Here is a 19,772-nt window from a genome sequence, read left to right as displayed (position 1 = left end):
TATAGATGACTTGTTCACTTTTCAGGGCACTCTTGTACTTGTTATTCTTTCTGCTTGGAATAATCTTCCTCTAGACTGCTGCCTCTTCTTCATCATTGTTTCAGCTTAAATGTCACCACTTCAGGGAGGCCTTCCCTGATCACCCTATCTAAAGCAGTTCACTTAGGTCATTAACACAAGGACAAAACTGCGTTATTTTTTTAATCACAAAATTGTTTCATTTTTTCGTAACATTAACAAGCATCTGAAACTGTTTTGTTTACGTAACAACAGGGCCTTAATCTTTTCCACCTCTATTCCTGGTGCTTAGAACAGTGTCCGGACATGATGGATATTCAATAAGTATTTCTTCATTAACTATATAACAACTTTTATAACAAGTCAAAATTTTAAAATGTTACAGGCCTTTAGGGCCAATAAACTGAAAATCAGAAGTCTGAAGTTTTCTCTTTTTTTTTAAATCTAATAATATTTTTAAAAATTCTGAATGTCAACATTAAGAATGTGTGTTAAGAATATATAGTATCATATGGTGAGACCAAACAGAATAACCTGATTTTCTAGCTACTCCCCCCACCAAAAACAAAAATCAAATCTGACAACACTGGGCATTCATTTTTGCACGGTCACAATTGGCTGGTGCTAAGGGGCAGACACTCTTTTTAGACGGCCAGTTCACCACAGTCACCACTAGAGGACACCTCTCTCACTGACAATGCTTCCCTGGTCCCTGAAGGCACCTGAGTTTGCAACTCCTGCTTTGTGACCCAGAGACTAGCTCTTTAAAAATATAAATTTTAACCTTTTTTAGAACAAGTTAGATGTGGTTATGGTAGTAGATGGGGAAAAGGGATTAAATAAATTCTCAAGCTCTTATTTGGCCAGTTATCTCTAATTTGCTTAAGATCTAAAATTGATAAATAGAGATAGTAAGACAAAAATCCATCAGTATTGGTTGAGATATCTGATCCCAAGCCAGCTCATCGTTGCTGCAGAAAGAGGTAAATGCTAATTTCAAAAAAGATATATTTCGTTAATTTCACACTGATACATTTAGATAGCTCCTTCAGGCTTTCCTATTACATTAACTTGGTATTTTTAAATATCTCAAATTATATCATATTGAAGCCTGGTATGTTAAAAACCGCTTCAACATAAACTGTTAATTCAAATGTTTATTGGTCATGAATTTTATAAATGAAGAATCATGAGATTTCTATGTTACTTCGTCTTAATCTTTTACAAGACAGATGAGAAATTCCATAACTGATAAAATTAGATTCTGATAACGAGAAAAACTCAACCAAAAATGATTCTCATAAATAGAATCTAATCACCAAAATATAAATTTATCATCTAAATCTAGAAAACTATTTTTGTAGCTACTGGAAGTACATATTTAATCTGACAGATTATAAAGTACTGATACCTGGACATTGGTAATCAGATGATAAACATTCACTAGGTTTAGCTCCTATCCAATAAAAGTAATTTTTAAAAAGTTCTTTCAATACCAATGATTCTCAATAAGAAAAAAATGCCAATTTTTAAAAGCACAAATAGCAATTGTATTTATTCAGATATTTATCTTAATTACTGCCACATCTACTAATTTTGAGCAGTAAGTTAAAGATTATATGCTTTTTATTCTCTACTCTCCTTTTCCAACGAGTAATCCTGGAATTCTGAAAGTCTGTTAAGAGCAGCTGAAGAGATGAATATGCATTTAATTAAAATACGAAGAAAGACAGGTGATGATTAACTATTTCAAGTTTTATCCACAATTTAGCAGAGGTTCTTAATGGAAATGCTACTTTTTATTAAAAAAATAACATTTATTATTCATCTGATTATAATACCAAAACAGGCTCCTGGCAGGATATACGGAAATTTATAAAAAAGAAAACAAAAATAAGATGATATCTTACCACCCAGACACAATATTTTGAAATGTATCCTTCTAGTCTTTTTTCTATTCCATAAATACAAATATTTGGTTTTTTATTTTATTTATTTATTTTTTTGAGGAAGATTAGCCCTGAGCTAGCATCTGTCGCCAATCCTTCTTTTTGCTGAGGAAGACTGGCCCTCAGCTAACATCTGTACCCATCTTCCTCTACTTTATATGTGGGACGCCTGCCACAGCATGGCTTGACAAGTGGTGCATAGGTCCACACCCAGGATCCAAACTGGTGAACCCCGGGCCACCGAAGTAGAACGTGCAAACTTAACTGCTGTGCCACTGGGCTGGCCCCAAAATACTTTTTTTTTTAAATCTGTAATTCATATAAGATATTATGTAACCTATTTCCAAACATATTTCTAAAATATATCTGATAAAAACTGATATAGTATTTCATTGTATGATCATATTTATCTAAGCACATTGATTGGAATTTAGGTTGCTACTAATTTTTTTATTATAACATTACAACTAGCATTTTTACAAATAAATATCAGTACACATTGCTAATTCCTTAGGATAAATTCTGGGAAGTGGATTTTCTAGGTCAAAGGGATGCACATATTTACAAAATACATATTACCAAAAGGTCCTCCAGAAAGTAACACTACTTTTGATATCAGTCAATAAAGGGGATACTATACATTTTTAGAGACAGTAAGCAAGCAAGTCAAACACAGTAATAAAACCATGTCAACATTTCATCCATAAGAAAAATTACTGTTCTGTAAGATAATAGTGTAGGATATGACACTCCAAATAGGTTAAAATTGGTTTGAACTCAAGTTACTGTCTTTGTCAAACTGTGCAAGGCTCTAATGCCAAAAAGCTAAACTTGAGAAGACAACAAGCAAGCAGCAATTTAGTATTAGGGCTGTATATGTTTCGGGAAGGCTCTTCAGTGTACACAGCTTCTGCCCTCAGCGAAGGCTTCCTCAACCATTCTAATCTACACTGATTCCGTCCTTTGAGAAACTCCTATTTCATTTACAGTTGATGCCAACATTTGTACTTAACTTTACTGTTTTACCTACTTAGTTTTGTTTCCCCAATATGATATAAACTCTCTTAGAAAACACATCTTGCCATTTACATTTTTCTGTATTACTTAGTGTTTATATATATATTGATGAATTATTCCTTCAAAATCTCTTCTTCGGAAGCCAATTTATTCAAAGGTCTATGCTTACTTTGACTGTGCAGAAAAGTTTGCAGCAGCAAAAACAGCAGCTTCAACTTCTACATTATCATGTGAATCCAGGCTCTGACGAATACTATGATGAGCATTCTTCCTCTCGGGAATTATTGATGCCAGACTTCCCAACATCCTACAGAAATAGAGAAACCCAAGAAAAGGGAAATATAATAAGCTCAAGATCAAGAAAGGAAGAAGCAAAAGCAAAGCTAGATTACCAAAACTAAAGTTTGTAGGTAATTCCGTAATTCTCAGGCCAATACAGCATCAACTTGAGAAATCAAGCAGTGACTCAAATTCTAAACACTTTTCCATATTTTAATATGTCAGAAAAACTACGAAGGCTTTATCCAACACGAGCAAAACTTTAAAAAATCACCTTGAAGCGCATCCCAGGTACCAAACAGAGACCAGAAATGAAACTTTTAAATGATTAAAGCACGAAAATATCAATTTTCCAATGTTGTATAAAGAAATCCATTTTAGTAAAGCATTAAGAGTACATTTTGCTATCAAGCAGATTCACAAAGCAAAAAAAGCAAGACTTTTCAGTCTTTTTTCCCACATCACTAAATATTGGTACCATGATTTTCAAATCTCTCCTCAACATCAAGAGAACAGGGGTAGAGGACGTCCCCTGGAGCTCGTATCAGAATCTGCAAGAGTGAGGAAGGTAGAGTTTAGTCTACTTTATAATAAAATTATAAATTTGGAAAAGGAAAAAGATCTGTTGTTTGTAATAGAAACTGCAGAAAGTAAGGCTTGAAAAATCTTTTCAGCAGAAAGGTATGCATTTTAGAAGGCTGCAAAACACTGCAATAAACAAGAGAGTTCCATCGATGACAACCTTCCTCAAAGTAACGTCCTAAGTAATCTTCCAACTTGATATGTCTTCACCTAATTATCTTATGGAGATAATCAACTAGACCTAAGTATTAGCGCTCTTATAAATAAGATACTAAAATGGGCTAAATAACGTCATTTATACTCAGTTTGAAAAGAAAGTTTTGAAATTACTTAGATGAGTTATTTTTCAAAAAAAAACAAATGGCTTTTTTTTTATTTATACAAGAAAAAGACTAGGCTAATACCGATATATCTTGATTAATAGTTTGTTATTATGCAATACAAAAGGGCAAAAAAGCATAATCCCATTGGTCACTACTTTGTCAAAACATTTCTGGTAATATTATAAATAATATGTAGCACTACATTTCAAATATCATGAATATCTTCTGGTTTCTTCTTCCATTTGTTGTTCTATTTAATTTATTTTTTTATTGCAGTAAGACTGGCTTATAACATTACATAGTTTTCAGAAGTACATCATAATGTATTCCAAATTCTGTGTAGATTACATCATTTGTTGTTTTAATTTATAAGTCTAAAGTAATGGGTAAACAGTAAAATATCATTAGAATATTTTCTCTTCCCTATTCTCTCTCCTCTTTAAGTTATTCTGACTCTAAAACTGCTTAGTATTTCAAAGGCATCACCTGTTGCTTTTCTTCACGTGTTTAATACATTCTTCTAGAAAGCAAGTTCCTTGAGGTCAGAGTTCCCATTTTAATCTACCTTCTTTAAAACATACTACACCAAACTTTCTATTCAATGAGTACTTAATTCATTGAATACTTAAAATGTTGATGAAAGACATACTTAATGTTGATCTATCATTTATCAGCCCCATCTTTTCTTTGTAGACTTTGTTTTCCTCCTTAACAGACTCCTTTTTCTTAGTACTAGTATAATACTTCTCAATGAAAAAGCACATTCCTATAAAACATTAAGATCCTTTCTGTACCATATCTTTTTCTTTATAAAAAACAGTATTGTAGTCAAATATTTCACCATGGAAGGAATGAAAATACAATCACTTGTATGCTCAATACTTTTTCAAAGATGCATTTTAATAGTTGGGTTCTTTACATTTCTATGGTGATTTTAAAACCATTTTTGGGCACATTTTTGCATTTTACCATAGAGGAAATAAGTGAATCTGTTAAGGCAGGTATTAGTTTTCTCGTTTAACATCAAGGAAAGTGATTTATTACATGTCAGCTCATTAGAATGTGATTTGGGACTGGGAACAATTCTACCTCTGCACACGAGCTGAACCTCTCTTTAATTGACTAGACCACTCCTTCCCAAATAGGGTTTCAAAAAGCTAACATAACTTTTTAAATTACAAAAGTAATTACTGATTTTTCCCCTTTTAAAGCAGAACATTTTGAAGACCTCATAGTACAAACTGAAAGCAGCTGTACAGAGGTCAGTGGCTACAACATTAATAAGCAGCGACTTGGTTTTACACTGTCAGCATCTGGGGTGGTTTTGACAGTTACACAGTTTGAAACTGTTTTTATTCTGAGGCATATATTATTTAATTTATACTTACAGACAGAAAACATAAGAAACAATGATATTGAAATATAAGTTAATGAAGAGCATAAAAATGGCAGTAATTCTGTTCATGGCTTTCAGCCCCTGAAAGAAGTTTTTATCTATTTTTAAATATGATTTGTAAAACATCTATCTGACAAAGGATCAGTTATCCAGAATACAGAAAGAACTCTTACAACTCTATAATAAAAGGACAAATAATGTAATAAAATCTAAACAATCTAATGAAAGAAAATGGGCAAAAGATTAGAACAGATACTTCCCAAAAGAAGATGTAAGAATGGTCAAAAGGCACAGGAAAAAGTGCTCAACATCATTACCCTCAGAGAAATGAAAATCAAAACCACACACACCCATTAGAATGGCTAAAATTTAAAAGACTGACAACACTAAAGGTTGCCAAAGGTGTGATGCAACCAGAACTCTCGTACATTGTTGATGGGAATATAAAATGGTTAAAACCACTTTGGAAAAAGGTCTGTCAGTTTCTTATAAAACTAAATATACACCTACCCTATGATTCAGCAATTTCTTTCTGAAGTATATATTTGCCAAGAAGGAAAGCATGTTCACAAGAAGTCTTGTACAAAAATGTTCATAGCAGTTTTACTTATAATAGCTCCAAATTAGAAACAGTCTAGGTGTTCATCAATAAAAGAACAGATAAATAAACTGTTATAGTTACACAACGGAAAACTACTCATCAATAAAAAAGACCGAATTACTGACATACAACAGGGATTAATCTCAAAAACACTGAGTGAAAGAAGCCTTACACAAAAGGATACCTACTGTGTGATTCCACTTCTATGGAGCTGGAAAATAGACAAAAACTTATCTATGATGGGAAAAACTAGGAAAAATGGTGGTCTCTCAAGACATGGATGAGGGAACCCACTAGGAAGGGGCATAAGGGAACTTTCTGGAGTGATGGTAATTTCTATATCTTGATAGGAGCTGGGGGTTACTGGAGGCATTTGTCAATACTCAGCAAATGTACATACAAGATTTGTGCATTTCATTGTAAGTAAATTTGAAATTAAAAAACCCTGTAGACAACCCTGTAAACAAACTGAACTCTACTTAATGATATACATGCTAAAGTATTTAGGGGGAAGTGTACTATCTTCAATTTACGATGAAATGTATTAAAAAAAATAAGATAGACTGATGAATGGATAGAGGGATGGAAGATATGTGATAAACCAAATTTAATAAAAGATCAATAGTAGAATCTAATGGGGGGCATTCAAGTGTTCACTGTAAAACTCTTTCATCTTTGCTCTACTGTTAAAATTTTGTCACAATGTTGGAATAATGTTTTGAAATGTTGGGAAAAAAATTTTAACCTATATTTTAATATATTCAGCCCCAAACCAAACATGTCATTTAAAAATTTTTTAAGACAAATCATGCTGTTTCTTACATAATTAATTTAAAGTAGTAAATGATACAGTGTTTATCACTTGTTTACTGGCAAAATTAAAGTTTAATTTACACTTTTTAAAAGATTGTATTTTAAATACTTTATAATGTATACTACATTTAGATACATTTACATGTATCTAAATAATACATTTAGATAATACACTAAATTAAAAAATACTTTTTACTTTAAGTCATTTTCTTACTTATGCAAAAATTATGAAATCATGAAAAAAATTTCCAAGGCTATTCAAAAACGTTATATTCTAGTTAAAGGGGCTCCATACTCTCATATTGTGTTGATACTGTCTAGAATATTAGTTTTGAGTTGTTACAAATATACCTTTTGTTTTGGCCTTTGATATTTACTTTACAAATTTGTAAACTTCATAAAACTATTTGATCACCTCTTATTCCCATATCTTCCAGCTTTATTTTTTCTCTTCCTAATTGAGTACCTACACCAAGAATGTTTTCAAAACAGATCCCTATTTGGCAAACTATCTAAGGCCTCCTGTATCTGAGAATCTTTTTATTGTACTATGTTTTAAATGGCAATCGGACTCTATAAAATTTTCAGCTCAAATTTCTTTTCCTTTAATACTTTTTGCATCAAGTGCTATTATTGAAAAATACAATTTCAATCTGATTTTTTTTTTCCTTTAAAGTGATCTTTATCAATCAATGAATCTTCTCTTTCTGGAAGCTTTCTAGAAATCTCTGATTTGCAGCCGGCCCTGTGGCCGAGAGGTTAAGTTTGCGCACTCTGCTGCAGGGGCCCAGTTTTGCTGGTTTGGATCCTGGTGCGGACATGGCACCGCTCATCAGGCCATGCTGAGGTGGGGTCCCGCGTGCCACAACTAGAAGGACCCACTACTAAAATATACAACTATGTACTGGGGGGATTTGCAGAGAAAAAGCAGAAAGAAAAAAACAAAAGATTGGCAACAGTTGTTAGCTCAGGTGCCAATGTTCAAAAAAAAAAAAAAAGAAATCTCTGGTTTTACTGATAGCAACAGTGCCTCAAAGGAAGAACTGAGGAAAAGCTCAGTTGCCATGACTTGGAAAAGGGCAAGCATGCAAAATGAATGGAATATTCAAACTAGCTCTACATTATTTATGAAATTCATTCCATCACTTAAATTCTATTATTTATCTTTCTTATTGTTGTCTTCTGATCAAAAAACTAACCTATACTTGTGTAAAACAAGTCAAACATTACAAAACCACATGGAAAAGTCTCTTGTAATCCATAGCCCTATGAGCCCTGGCAAAAACAATCACCGTTAACAGTATATATTCCTCCACATTTTTTCTGAGCCTATATAAACACATATATTAGTGTCACTACAAAAATGAGCTAACAAAATGGATATCACTTGACTACTTGTTTTTTTTAACGTTATCTCTTTCTATGTTAATAGACAGACTTACTTCATTTTTTAAAAGTTATACAGTAGGTCCATAAATTAACTATTCTTAAATCGGTACCTGATTTTTCCCCAATTTTTCACTTTTTACAAAAATGATACTATGATCATCTATACACATATATTCACCAACTTTTAAAAATGATTTATAGAAAAAATTCCTGTAAGTGAATGTGCTGAACCAAAAGGTAAGAACATCTTAAATTTAAATTCTGTTCTGTTACATACAGTTTTTAAAAGATAAAATCAATTAACTGACTAAAATACAAAACTGCACACAATTCAATCACTCAAAAGACAAAGGAATGACAAAGCACTTAATTCTGAACAAGAGGGAAGAACTGGTTCCTGACGTCAAAAAAATGGAAACTTAGGGAAGAAGGGACATCCTGGACTTCATGGTTAAAAAGAGGACTGTCTGGGCAGGGCAAGTCGGAAATGAGCCCTATAATTTAGGAAAGTGAATTTCAAAAATCCAAAAATTATACATCTGATTCCATAGACGGCAAACCTAAAAAGAGAATATGGCTCAAGCTGGACATAGGCTTACAAAATGAAATTCTAACAAAATTAAAAAAATTTTTTTCTAATGCCAAGAAAGAAAAGGAAAGGTTGAACAAACTACAATGGTTATATCTGGCATTCTCCAAGGAGATCAAACATAGTTATTGCATACAAAAATGAGCACATAACTAAGGACGAACAGAGAAAAGTGACACGAAACACTAAGAACAAGGTCAGATGAGTAATACCCCAAAATGAGCTGACACTAAGCTATATTCAGATCCCAGTTATTGGATCAGAACACCTACCTACAAAGAGGAATGTTTCAAACACAAGTTAGGCAACAATTTACAACCCAAACAGTATCATAGGTAGTAACTGCAAAGCATTTACAGATTGGGATGGTAACCATATTTTTGCATTGAGTCTTAGTTGAAAAAAACAAAAGTAAACTCCTAATTTAAAAAGTAAATATACTGCCTTTTTGGGTACACAATCACAACTCAAAGAACCTTGTGGTTATTCATTAAAGCAAAAGAATATACCGGAGTGTGATGGCTCTTGCTACAGGATCATTACTATGAATCACAGAGAAAATTCTCTTCACAAATTCATCCACATTTAGAATCTTCTCCAAATGCTTCTCACTTTGTTGAGTAACTTTGAGAACACAGAGTCTCAGAAAATTGTTTCTATGAAAAACCAGAGAGAAAATAAATTAGAGCACTTTAGGAAAGCAACATTTGATCAGGAATCATAGCAACATTAATGATATTAAATTTTAGCAATAGGCCAATATTTTTCAATCTTGTTATTTGTCTCATTAGTAAGCATTAAGGTCTATACCCGAGGTGAGTCCTAAGCCTAAGCAGTCAGCAATGCCTGCAGGCCTGCACCAAAATGGCAGTGACATAAAGAGAGGCCCTGGAACTGAACTAAACCTCCTCAATCATATTCTAACCAAGGCCAAGAAGTCAGGTGGCCCTCCTCCTCTCTCAAGTTGAGTCTACAACATCTCTTCTTCAAGTCTGATTTGGCGCATGGATAAGCACATGAATGCATGAAGAATGGTGGAAAGAAGTGGGAGAGGGACTGGGGAGGAGAAAAAAAGAAATAGGTATTTATTCAGTGCTTACATGTTTCAGGCACTTCACAGTCAATGTAATCTTATATTATAAAATAAGCTATTAAATCAGAAATTTCTCTGTGCAAAGTCACAGATATTTCCAAAACATACAATAATATATTAAGGTGGTGTTAATGTGATTTATCCTGTTCCCCTCAAAAATAAGTACTCTCTGACTTATACTCTTCATTTTTGCTTAAAATGCCATTAAATGTCACATCAAAAAGCGTTGCAAACTGCCATGTGCATCAGCTAAAATGGTATCTAGCCATGTGGAAGTCCTAAAAGGCAAAAAGAATAAAGACCACAATATAAAACAAAGAACTATGGACAAAGTGCTTTAGGATGCTGAGGCTTTATAAAGACTTACCCAACTCTGAAAACATCAGCTAACTTCAGGAATGCAGAATTGATGAGAATAGGGAATGGATACTTTTGAAAGAGCCTGGGAAAGCGAACAACTGCCTCACACTGTTCACCAAGTTTGCCAGATCTTAAACCTATGGAAAGCATAAAAAAGGGAAGAATACCTTACAAATTTGTGGCTGTAATAAGGCAAAAAGAGCAAACACCAACAAAGTATTACACAGTAAAATTATTTACACAGTAAAATAATGATCATTCTTAACAATTAGGTAAAGTACAGTTATAACTCATTATCCTCCTAAATATAAAAATGGCATATGAAACAGTCATTTGGTAAACTGCCAGTTTTAGATAGAGAATAATGAAAAAGAAACTATTTTTTTAAAAAGGTTGAGTTGATTAAGAATATTCAGGGTCATAAAATAAATCTCAACAAACTTAAAAGGACTGAAATCATACTATGTGTTCTCTGACGATAATGGAATTAAAATAGAAATCAGTAAGAAAAATATCTAGACCATTCCAAAATATTTGGAAATTAAACAACACATTTATAAATAACCCATGGGTGAAAGAAGAAATCAGAAATGATTTAGAAAAATATCTTGAACAGAATGAAAATGAAAGTATAGTCTGTGGGATGTAGCTAATGCAGTGCTTCAAGGAACATTTATAACATTAAATGCTTATATCAGCAAAGAAGAAAGGTCTCAAATCAATGATCTAACAAAGGAGCCAAGATAATGCAGTGTGAAAGGACACTCTTTTTAACAAATGATTCTGGAACAACTGGCTATCCATAAGCAAAAAAAAAAAAGAGAATCCTTAATTTGCACCATATACAAAAACTAACTCAAAATGAACCATTGACCTAAATGTAAGAGCTAAAATTATAAACCGTATAAAAGAAAACATAAAGGAAATCTTTATGAGCTTGAGTTAAGAAAACAATTCTTAGATAAAACACAAAAAGCACAAACTATAAAATGAAAAAGTGATAAGTTGAACTCCATCAAAATTAAAAACTTCAGTGCTCTTCAAAAGATACTGTTAAGACAATGAGAAGACAAGCCACATACTAGAAGAAAATATTTACAGAACATGTATCTGATAAAGGACTTCATCCATAGTTCTTATACCTCAATAAGACAACCTAATTTTTTAAATAGGCAAGATTTGAAGAGAAATTTCATTAAAGAGGAAATATGGATAGCAAAATAAGCACATGAACAGATTCTCAACACTGCTAGTCATTAGGCAAATGTAAATTAAAAACCACAATAAGATACCACTACACATCCACCAGAATGGCAAAAAAACTTAAAAAGACTGACAATACCAGTGCTAATGAGAATACGGAGCAACTATAACTCTCATGCATTGCTGGTGGGAATGCAAAACTATACAGTTCTTTGAAAAACAGTTTGGCCTTTTCCTATAAAGGTAAACATACACTGCCTATACACTCAGCAACCCTACTTCTAAATATATATCCTGGTGATGTCTATACAAAGATCTGCATGCAAAGGCTCAGAGTAGCTTTATCCATAATAGCCCCAAACTGGAAACAATCCAAATGACCATCAACTATTTGTGAATGAATAAACAAATTGTGGTATATCCATACAATGGAGTGCTATACAGCAATAAAAAGGAACCAATTACTGATTCATGCAACAACATGGGTGGATCTCAAAATCATGCCAAGTGAAAGAAGACAGACCCCAAGGACTGTATACTGTATGACCCTATTCTATGATACTCAGAAAAAGGCAAAACTATGGGGACAGAAAACAGATCAGTGGTTGCCAGGGGCTGGAGAGAGGGGACTGACTACAAAGGGGCACAAGGAAAGTTTTGGGGCTGAAGGAAATGTTCTATGTCTTGACCGTGGTAGTGGTTTCATATGACTGGATACATTTGGTGAATTTTACTATATACAAATTATACCTCAATAAATCTAATTTTAAAAATAAAAAACCCACCAACAAACAAAAAGAGTTAACGTTCAATCCTTAAAAAGAATTCACTAAGAATGAATATCTTGGGTGGCCCAGTGGTTAAATTTGCGCACTCCGCTTTGGCTAATAACAATTTAGCAATAAGCCCAGGCTGAGGCAGTATAGTACCCATCTTGCTTGCTCTAGGCCAATTTCAACTTCAGGATAAGCCAAGCACCTGAAAATGGGCGCCCAGGACAGTCAGATCTTGTTCTGATGGGTTATCCACTTTATTTCTGTTGCTAGCTACAACCAACTTGAGGAAGAATGCCCTATCACAAGACCAATGATCATAAGAATGCCACTGTAAGACCAGAGATTAAGCTGAAGGGATGTGATTGCTGTTTCTAAATTTTACTTTCTATTCTCTTACCAAAGAAACAGAGATCTCTTCCGTTTCAGCACCTGGAGTCAAACAGTGCTTAATTCAGTTGCAACATGTAGGCAGACTAGGGAGAACTAAAATTGGTTGTCTGTAAACTGCTTATTCATTTAAAATTCATTTGAAGCAGTGAAACTCATTATTCTAAACTTATTTTAGCACTTAAAATGTGCAGAACATTTTGCTAGGCTAGTGATCTTCAGCTCTGGTTGATCATCAGAAGCATCTGTGAAACTTTTCAAAAATACCTATGCTATGGTTCCACTCCAAACCTACCAATCTCTGGGCCAGGGGCCCAGGCATCTGTTTAGCTGCTTTGAGAAGGCAGGCACTTAGATCCTCAAGACACCCTCTGCCACTTGTATCTTACTTGTCTAGCGTGACTATACTGGAGTTAGAAAACCAGCAGGCTGCTGAATCTGGTCCACAGAATAATTCGATCTTATAAATATAATGTTTTTAAAGCTTTTGAATCCATTGTCAAATTTTAAAAATGAAATGAGATTTCACATAAAACCCAGGATTTCTGGCTTTTTTGAAAAATTTAAAGATCTGAAATGTCACTGAAGGTGGGAGAGTCTTGACCAAAGAAACACTGTAGCATTGCAGGTGTGTGTTGAAGGCCAGTTTGAGTTTGATATCATTTCTGATAACAGCCACATAACTTGTTGTATGACTTTTTCCAGCAATTTTTGGCTGCCTTTGGGCACACATGACTAGAATAGAACCTTGGATGAGAATCTAAAGTACTGTTAAGAAACATAATGAAGTTAATGAAATGAGAGATGATGAAATCTAAGCTGGATAAAGAAGTAAAAACAGGAAGAGACTGATAGGTAAGGAAAAGTAGACAGATACTGAGGTCTGAATGAAAATAAAGAATAGTTAACAGCAGTTAATCATGATGATGATGATGATGATGCATTTGTTGTTAGTGCTGACGATTCCAACTCCTAGCGACCCCATGTACAGCAGAGCAGAACCCTGCCCAGTCTTTTTGCGCCATCCTCTCATCTTCCAGCGCTCTAACAGACAATGCTCCACTGCTATTCATAGGGTTTTCCTGGCCAATTTCTTCAGAAGTGGGTGGCCAGGTCCTTCTTCCAGGTCTGTCTTAGTCTGGAAGCTCTGCTGAAACCTGTCCACCATGGGTGAACTTGCTGGTATTTGAAATATCTGTGGCATAGCTTTCAGCATCACAGCAATGTGCAGCCACCACAGTAGGACAACCAACAGAGGGTGGTTCCCTGACTGGGAAACAAACCCAGGTCATGGCAGTGAGAGCCCTGAATCTTAAGGACTAGATCACCAGGGCTGGCTTGCTGATGCATGTTAAGTGCTTATTCTATGCCAGACACTCTACTAAGCACTTTACATGTATTAAACTCTCACTATAATCATAGAAGTTAGGTACTATTATCCCCATTTTAAAGATGAGGACACAGGCAAAGAACAGTTAAGTAACCTTCCTAAGAAACAACAGCTAATAAATGGCAGAGATGGGATTCATATCCTGGCAAGCCTCTGCAGAGCCTCTGCTCCTAAGCATTACGCTAAAACGCACCTCTAGCACGCAACTAGAGGATAGAGGCTAAGATTAAAGAAAGGATATTTGAATTAGTGATTTCAGAGTAGCATAATTCTGAGGGATGACAAATTCCAGGGAATTGAGGAAAAAAACATAAACTACAGTAAACTTGGGGTTTGTGATGTACATTAATCAAACTTTTCCAGGTAGCATGTATCAGTCAGAGTTCCGAGCTGCAAGCAACAGAAATTAACTTTGGCTGATGAGGCAGAAAAAGGTGTATTAAAAACCCAATAAACTGTTTCAAGGCTAAACGTCTAAGAACACCTAACACCACACTGCCAAACTGATTAGATGAGGAAAACTGTTGTTGCTAGGAAACACCAGATGTTACAATTAGCTCTGCTGTCATTTAGGAATGTTGTAGCCATTGCTGCTGCTACTGTACACTAGGAACATTGATGCTACCAGGGCAGGGAACTGCGAGTATACTCTTTGACTCTGCCTTCTTGCATCTCTAAATTCCCAAATCACGGAGCCTGGAGGAGGTTTGTCTGATTGGCAGGGCCTAGTTCACACTCCGCACTCTTGCAAGGGAAACTATGAAAGTGAGTTTTTGCTTCCACCTTAGGGAGACAGGGCTCAGGATGTGGGACATTCCTCAGGCACAGGGAGGGTGTTCAAATGATGCTAAGTGACCACCAACAGGACCAATATCCACAACAAAGAACACTGCTAATACACATTACCATACAAGCACATTTTAAGAGAATTCATTATATACACTCCTTGCTTTAGCTAAGGAGTGAGGATGATTCAAAATGGAACCATAACACAACACATATACATCTTAAAATATATTCATTAAAAATAGGGGGAGGGGATGGGGCCGGCCCAGTGGCAGAGCAGTTAAGTTCGGGGCCTGGGGTTCGCCCGTTCAGATCCCATGCACGGCCCTACACACCGCTTATCAAGCCATGCTGTGGCAGGTGTCCCACATATAAAATAGAGGAAGACGGGCACAGATGTTAGCTCAGGGCCAATCTTCCTCAGCAAAAAGTGGAGGATTGGTGGCAGATATTAGCTCGGGGCTAATCTTCCTCAAAAAAAAAATTGGTTTAAAAAGGCAGGGAGGGGAGAAAAAATACAAACAGAAGTATAGACCACACATTATAAGGTAACCTAACAACCCAAAGCTTCATAAATTGATAATGGCAAAGTCTCAGTAAGTTATATTTAAAAAGCAGGAATAGAAATCATTGAAATGACTGTGAACTCAACTGATGATGCATTAATAATAAAGCATCCTTCCCTCAAATTTCAAAAATTATCCATAAGTGCACATGGTGGGTTGTATGCAATATCATGCAATATGCAAATAGAATACTGATTTAGGATCATGAATTAAGTTTATTTTATGAATGTTGACTTTTAGGAATATTTCGCAACTCACTTTGTAAGTTACAAGACAGTAGCTCTTAGCCGTACATAAAAATGAGTCTAGGAATTTCAGTAAGAACTGGAGAAGGGCCTTGGATTTTTGGATCAGTTCATGGTCCATCAAGGGATCACCAACCAGGCTTTCAGAATCAGTCCTTTCTAATGCTGTTTCTGCCAGCCCCCCACAAGATTAGCACCTGAGCTAACAACTGTTGCCAATCTTCTTTTTTTTGTTTCTTCTTCTCCCCAAGGCGCCCCCCCAGTACATAGTTGTATACTCTAGTTGTGAGTGCCTCTGGTTGTGCTATATAGGACACTGTCTCAGCATGGCCTGATGAGCAGTGCCATGTCTACGCCCAGGATCCGAACCGGCAACCCCCTGGGCCCCTGAAGCAGAGTGCACAAACTTAATCACTCGGCCACGGGGCCGGCCCCTAATGCCAGTTTTTATGTGGCTCTGAGTTGTTAAGACTCTGACCCTAGCCTCAATTCTACCTGATCTTATAGGTCTACTTCTCAATACTGTCAGACCAAGTTTGACCTTGTAATACAGATTCTCAAGAGAAAGAATTTGACTGACTCAGTGTGGGTCACATGTCCACTTTTGAATCTATCAGTCATAGCATGGAATTTGTCACCTGGTACAAACCTGGCTGCAGAGGCCTCTCTCTTTAGTAGGGGATATGGAGATACAGCCAAGGCCTCATAGTTGTTTATCATAACAACAACTACATCTGTGCCAATCTTGGTCTTATGGGGGACTGGTCTTGGCCACCCCAAGATACGTCTCTTTGGCATGAGGATTATTGGGCTGGTTGCTTTTGATAAACTGGGACAGGGAAGGAGGCTCTGAGGAGTGGAACTTGCTTGCCCTTTGTTAGGAGACATTTACACTGTAAAGGAAATCTCTATCTGTAAAGGTGCCTCCCTCTCTGTACCAGGAAGAAGAAAGGGGATGACTTTATTTCTAGAAACTCTTAATCAATACCAAAGGCAAGGACTTAAATCTGCATAATAATCTTACTCCTGTTTCTGGTAACCTCCTGTAACTGACTCCCCCCACCCCCAACATCCTCCTTTGTCGTTAGCTGAGATGATACTTAAGGTGGGGGCTTCAGCCATTTTGGCGAGTTGCTCAGCTTGCCTGACCTCTCCCATGTATACATGTTACAAAGCTTTGTTTAATTTTCTCCTGCTATTCTGTCTCATGTGAATTTAATTCGTTCTCCAGCCAGACGAACCCAGAGAGGGCAGAGGAAATGTCTTCCTCCGCTACAGTCTCTTGCAGTCTGAGAATTCATATATTTGGAACATAGGTGAGGTGATGGCACATGAAGGGAAAATTAGGGAGATTGAATAGTTGTCCTGATTTATATCAATTTTCTATTTCATAATTACATTTTTCATTGAGCACACCATCAAGTTTTTCACACAATATTAAGTTCACCAACATCTTGAGTAGCAATTCCACTCCCTAAATTTCCTCCCTTCCCACGGCCCAGCTGCAAGGGGAACCACTCTCTTCCCCATTGCTCTCTCCCCTCATCCTTTCCAAGGCTAACCTCACAGACAGCAGATAGGCTGAGTGATGTCACTTAAGGGAGACTCTCTCTTTTCCACTCAAAGTGAAGGAGGTCTTGCATAAGTTTCCCTAAATCATCGGGACAATTTCCCTATAAGCTGACCTAAAAATCTTTAGACTTACTATGCAGAAGTTAGATCAATGAAAAAGTTACAGTAATAGAGTAATTTATGTGAGATATGTCTTTTATAATGCCTATATTACAGTAATGATTATCCACATTATGAATGTGTCAGATAAATGTAAGTTGTACTTGATTATGATACTTAACTCTGCTTATATATGCTCAGTCTTCACAGAAACTCACTCGAAATGGTTATCAGATTAAAACTTTAAAAAAGGGACAGATAGAAAGATCTGTACATAGCAGCGAGAGTGGTCTTTAAAAATGTAAACCAATCCACGTCAGTCCTCTGCCTAAAAATTTTCAATGCCTTCCCAATGCACTCTGCATAAATTCCAAACTTCTCGTGCTGACTGACAAGGCCATATCAGATCTAGCCCTGTCTGTCTCCCCAGATTAGAGAGCAAGCTTCTTAAAGCTTTTTGTTCACTAATATAGCCCAAGTCTGAGTAAAATGCCTAACACAATGGAGGTGATCAGTAAATATTTGTTGAATTAATGAATGGCTATCACATGAATGATGTGTTACTAACTACATCCTGGAGTCAGCTTCAAAATAGCATCCATCTATTCCTAGAGAGATTAGAAATGAGTAGCTTACTGCCATGCTTGCTCAAAAAGCTCAGAACAAAGTGCAACAGTTTATAAATATATAAAAGCTTGTAAATGGCAGCATTTCCCAAGTCTGTTTCTTAGGACACTAGTGCCACAAGATATTTCTTTATAATGGAGTTCAATTGTGACATCTGTCTACCTAACTGCCTACTTAACATGTCTAAGAGACATCTCAAATTTAATAGTCCCGAATTGATTTGATTTTCATTCACTCAGTAAAAGGTAATATATGTACTTGCAGTAGCTCAGACCAAAAACCTCTAAGTTTTCCTCACCTCTTACTCTCACATTCTTATCCAATTCATCAGCTAATCTTGTTCTACCGTCAAAATATATCCAGAATCTCAGCACTTCACTCAGCTTCACTGTAACCACTCTGGCCCAAGCCACTATTTTCTTTTCCCTGGATTGTTAAAAGTGCCTTCTCATTAACCTCCCTCCTTTTACCCTGACCCTCCCTCTTCGGTCTACTCTCCACACAGTAACCAGACTGATCCTTCTCAAAGATAAGTCAGATCATGCCACACTTCTGCTGAAAATCCTCTGTGATTTCCCATCTCCTTCAGAATTAAAGTCAGCCTTTTCAATGACTTGCACTGCCCTGCATGAACTGGCCTCTGATTTTCTTTCTATCTTCACTGCCTATCACACTGCTCTAGATATATCATGCAAAGCAAGCTCCTATCTCAGGGCCTTTGCACTTGCTGTTCCTGTATTTGATCAATGAGACCTTTCCTGACTATCCTATATAAAGTAACAAACCAATCCCAACCCCACACACAGTTTTCTCCAGCCCCCTTCATTTGTTTCATTTCTCTTTAAAACATGTATCACGATCTGTGACAACATATGCTTACTATATTTATTGTCTGTTTTCTCTGTCTAGAATATAAACTCTATAAGGATGCAGGCTTTGTTTTGTTTCGCTGCTGTTTCTCTAGTATAAAGCCTGATCAAATAAGCCACGTGTGTGAGTGTCTGAGTGTCTGCCTGTCTTGGGGCGGGAGGGAGAAGGGCTATGAGGGGAGAAAGTCCTATTAAAATACTTTGGGGGGCCAGCCCAGTGGCACAGTGGTTAAGATCACATGTTCTGCTTCAGCAGCCCTGGGTTCACTGGTTCGGATCCAGGGTACGGACATGGCACCACTCGGCAAGCCATGCTGTGGCAGGCACCCCACATATACAGTAGAGGATGATGGGCACGGATGTCAGCTCAGGGCCCGTCTTCCTCAGCAAAAAGAAGAGGATTGGCAGCAGATGCTAGCGCAGGGCTAATCTTCCTCAAAAAACACCAAAAAACAAAAAACTTCGGAAACAGTATTCCTTGGCGTGCACTTTGAGAAACTCTGGTCTGTAAGTTTTGGAACTAAAAGAAAGCTGTAATTTACAGCCTTCTGACCCTCTGACTTTTGGCTCATAAAACAGAAATACTTTAACAGGTAAAGGATGAAATGACTCAATATTTAAAATACTAAACTATATTTTAATGAAACTGGCTATTTCCATAATCTAATTTCTTAACAGATTTAAAAGGTATGGCATGGTGAGGTGAAAAACAACAAAAGTTTTACTCTGGTCTTGTCCAAACTATCTTTCTGAGCCTGACAGTCATCTGTAAAATACTCACCCAGGGCATTGTTGGCAAGGTTGAACACGATCACTTACTTAATATGTAGGACTCACACGCGG

General features: G+C 36.1%; 1 protein-coding gene across 1 annotated transcript in view; it reads right to left on the bottom strand.

Moving 5' to 3' along the window:
- Positions 1 to 19,772, bottom strand: part of INTS7 (integrator complex subunit 7) — a 91,577-nt gene that overhangs the window by 69,933 nt on the left and 1,872 nt on the right. The window contains exons 2-4 of the mRNA XM_046683180.1: positions 10,417 to 10,546; positions 9,466 to 9,612; positions 3,154 to 3,291 (exon numbers count right to left, since the gene is read on the bottom strand). Coding sequence (XP_046539136.1) covers positions 3,154 to 3,291; positions 9,466 to 9,612; positions 10,417 to 10,546 — 415 coding nt within the window. The remainder of the gene's footprint in view (positions 1 to 3,153; positions 3,292 to 9,465; positions 9,613 to 10,416; positions 10,547 to 19,772) is intronic.

This window comes from Equus quagga, chromosome 13, assembly GCF_021613505.1.
Source record: "Equus quagga isolate Etosha38 chromosome 13, UCLA_HA_Equagga_1.0, whole genome shotgun sequence".
NCBI lineage: Eukaryota > Metazoa > Chordata > Mammalia > Perissodactyla > Equidae > Equus > Equus quagga.
Note: the sequence above shows the minus strand (reverse complement) of the source record. Positions and strands in the feature narration are given on the sequence as shown.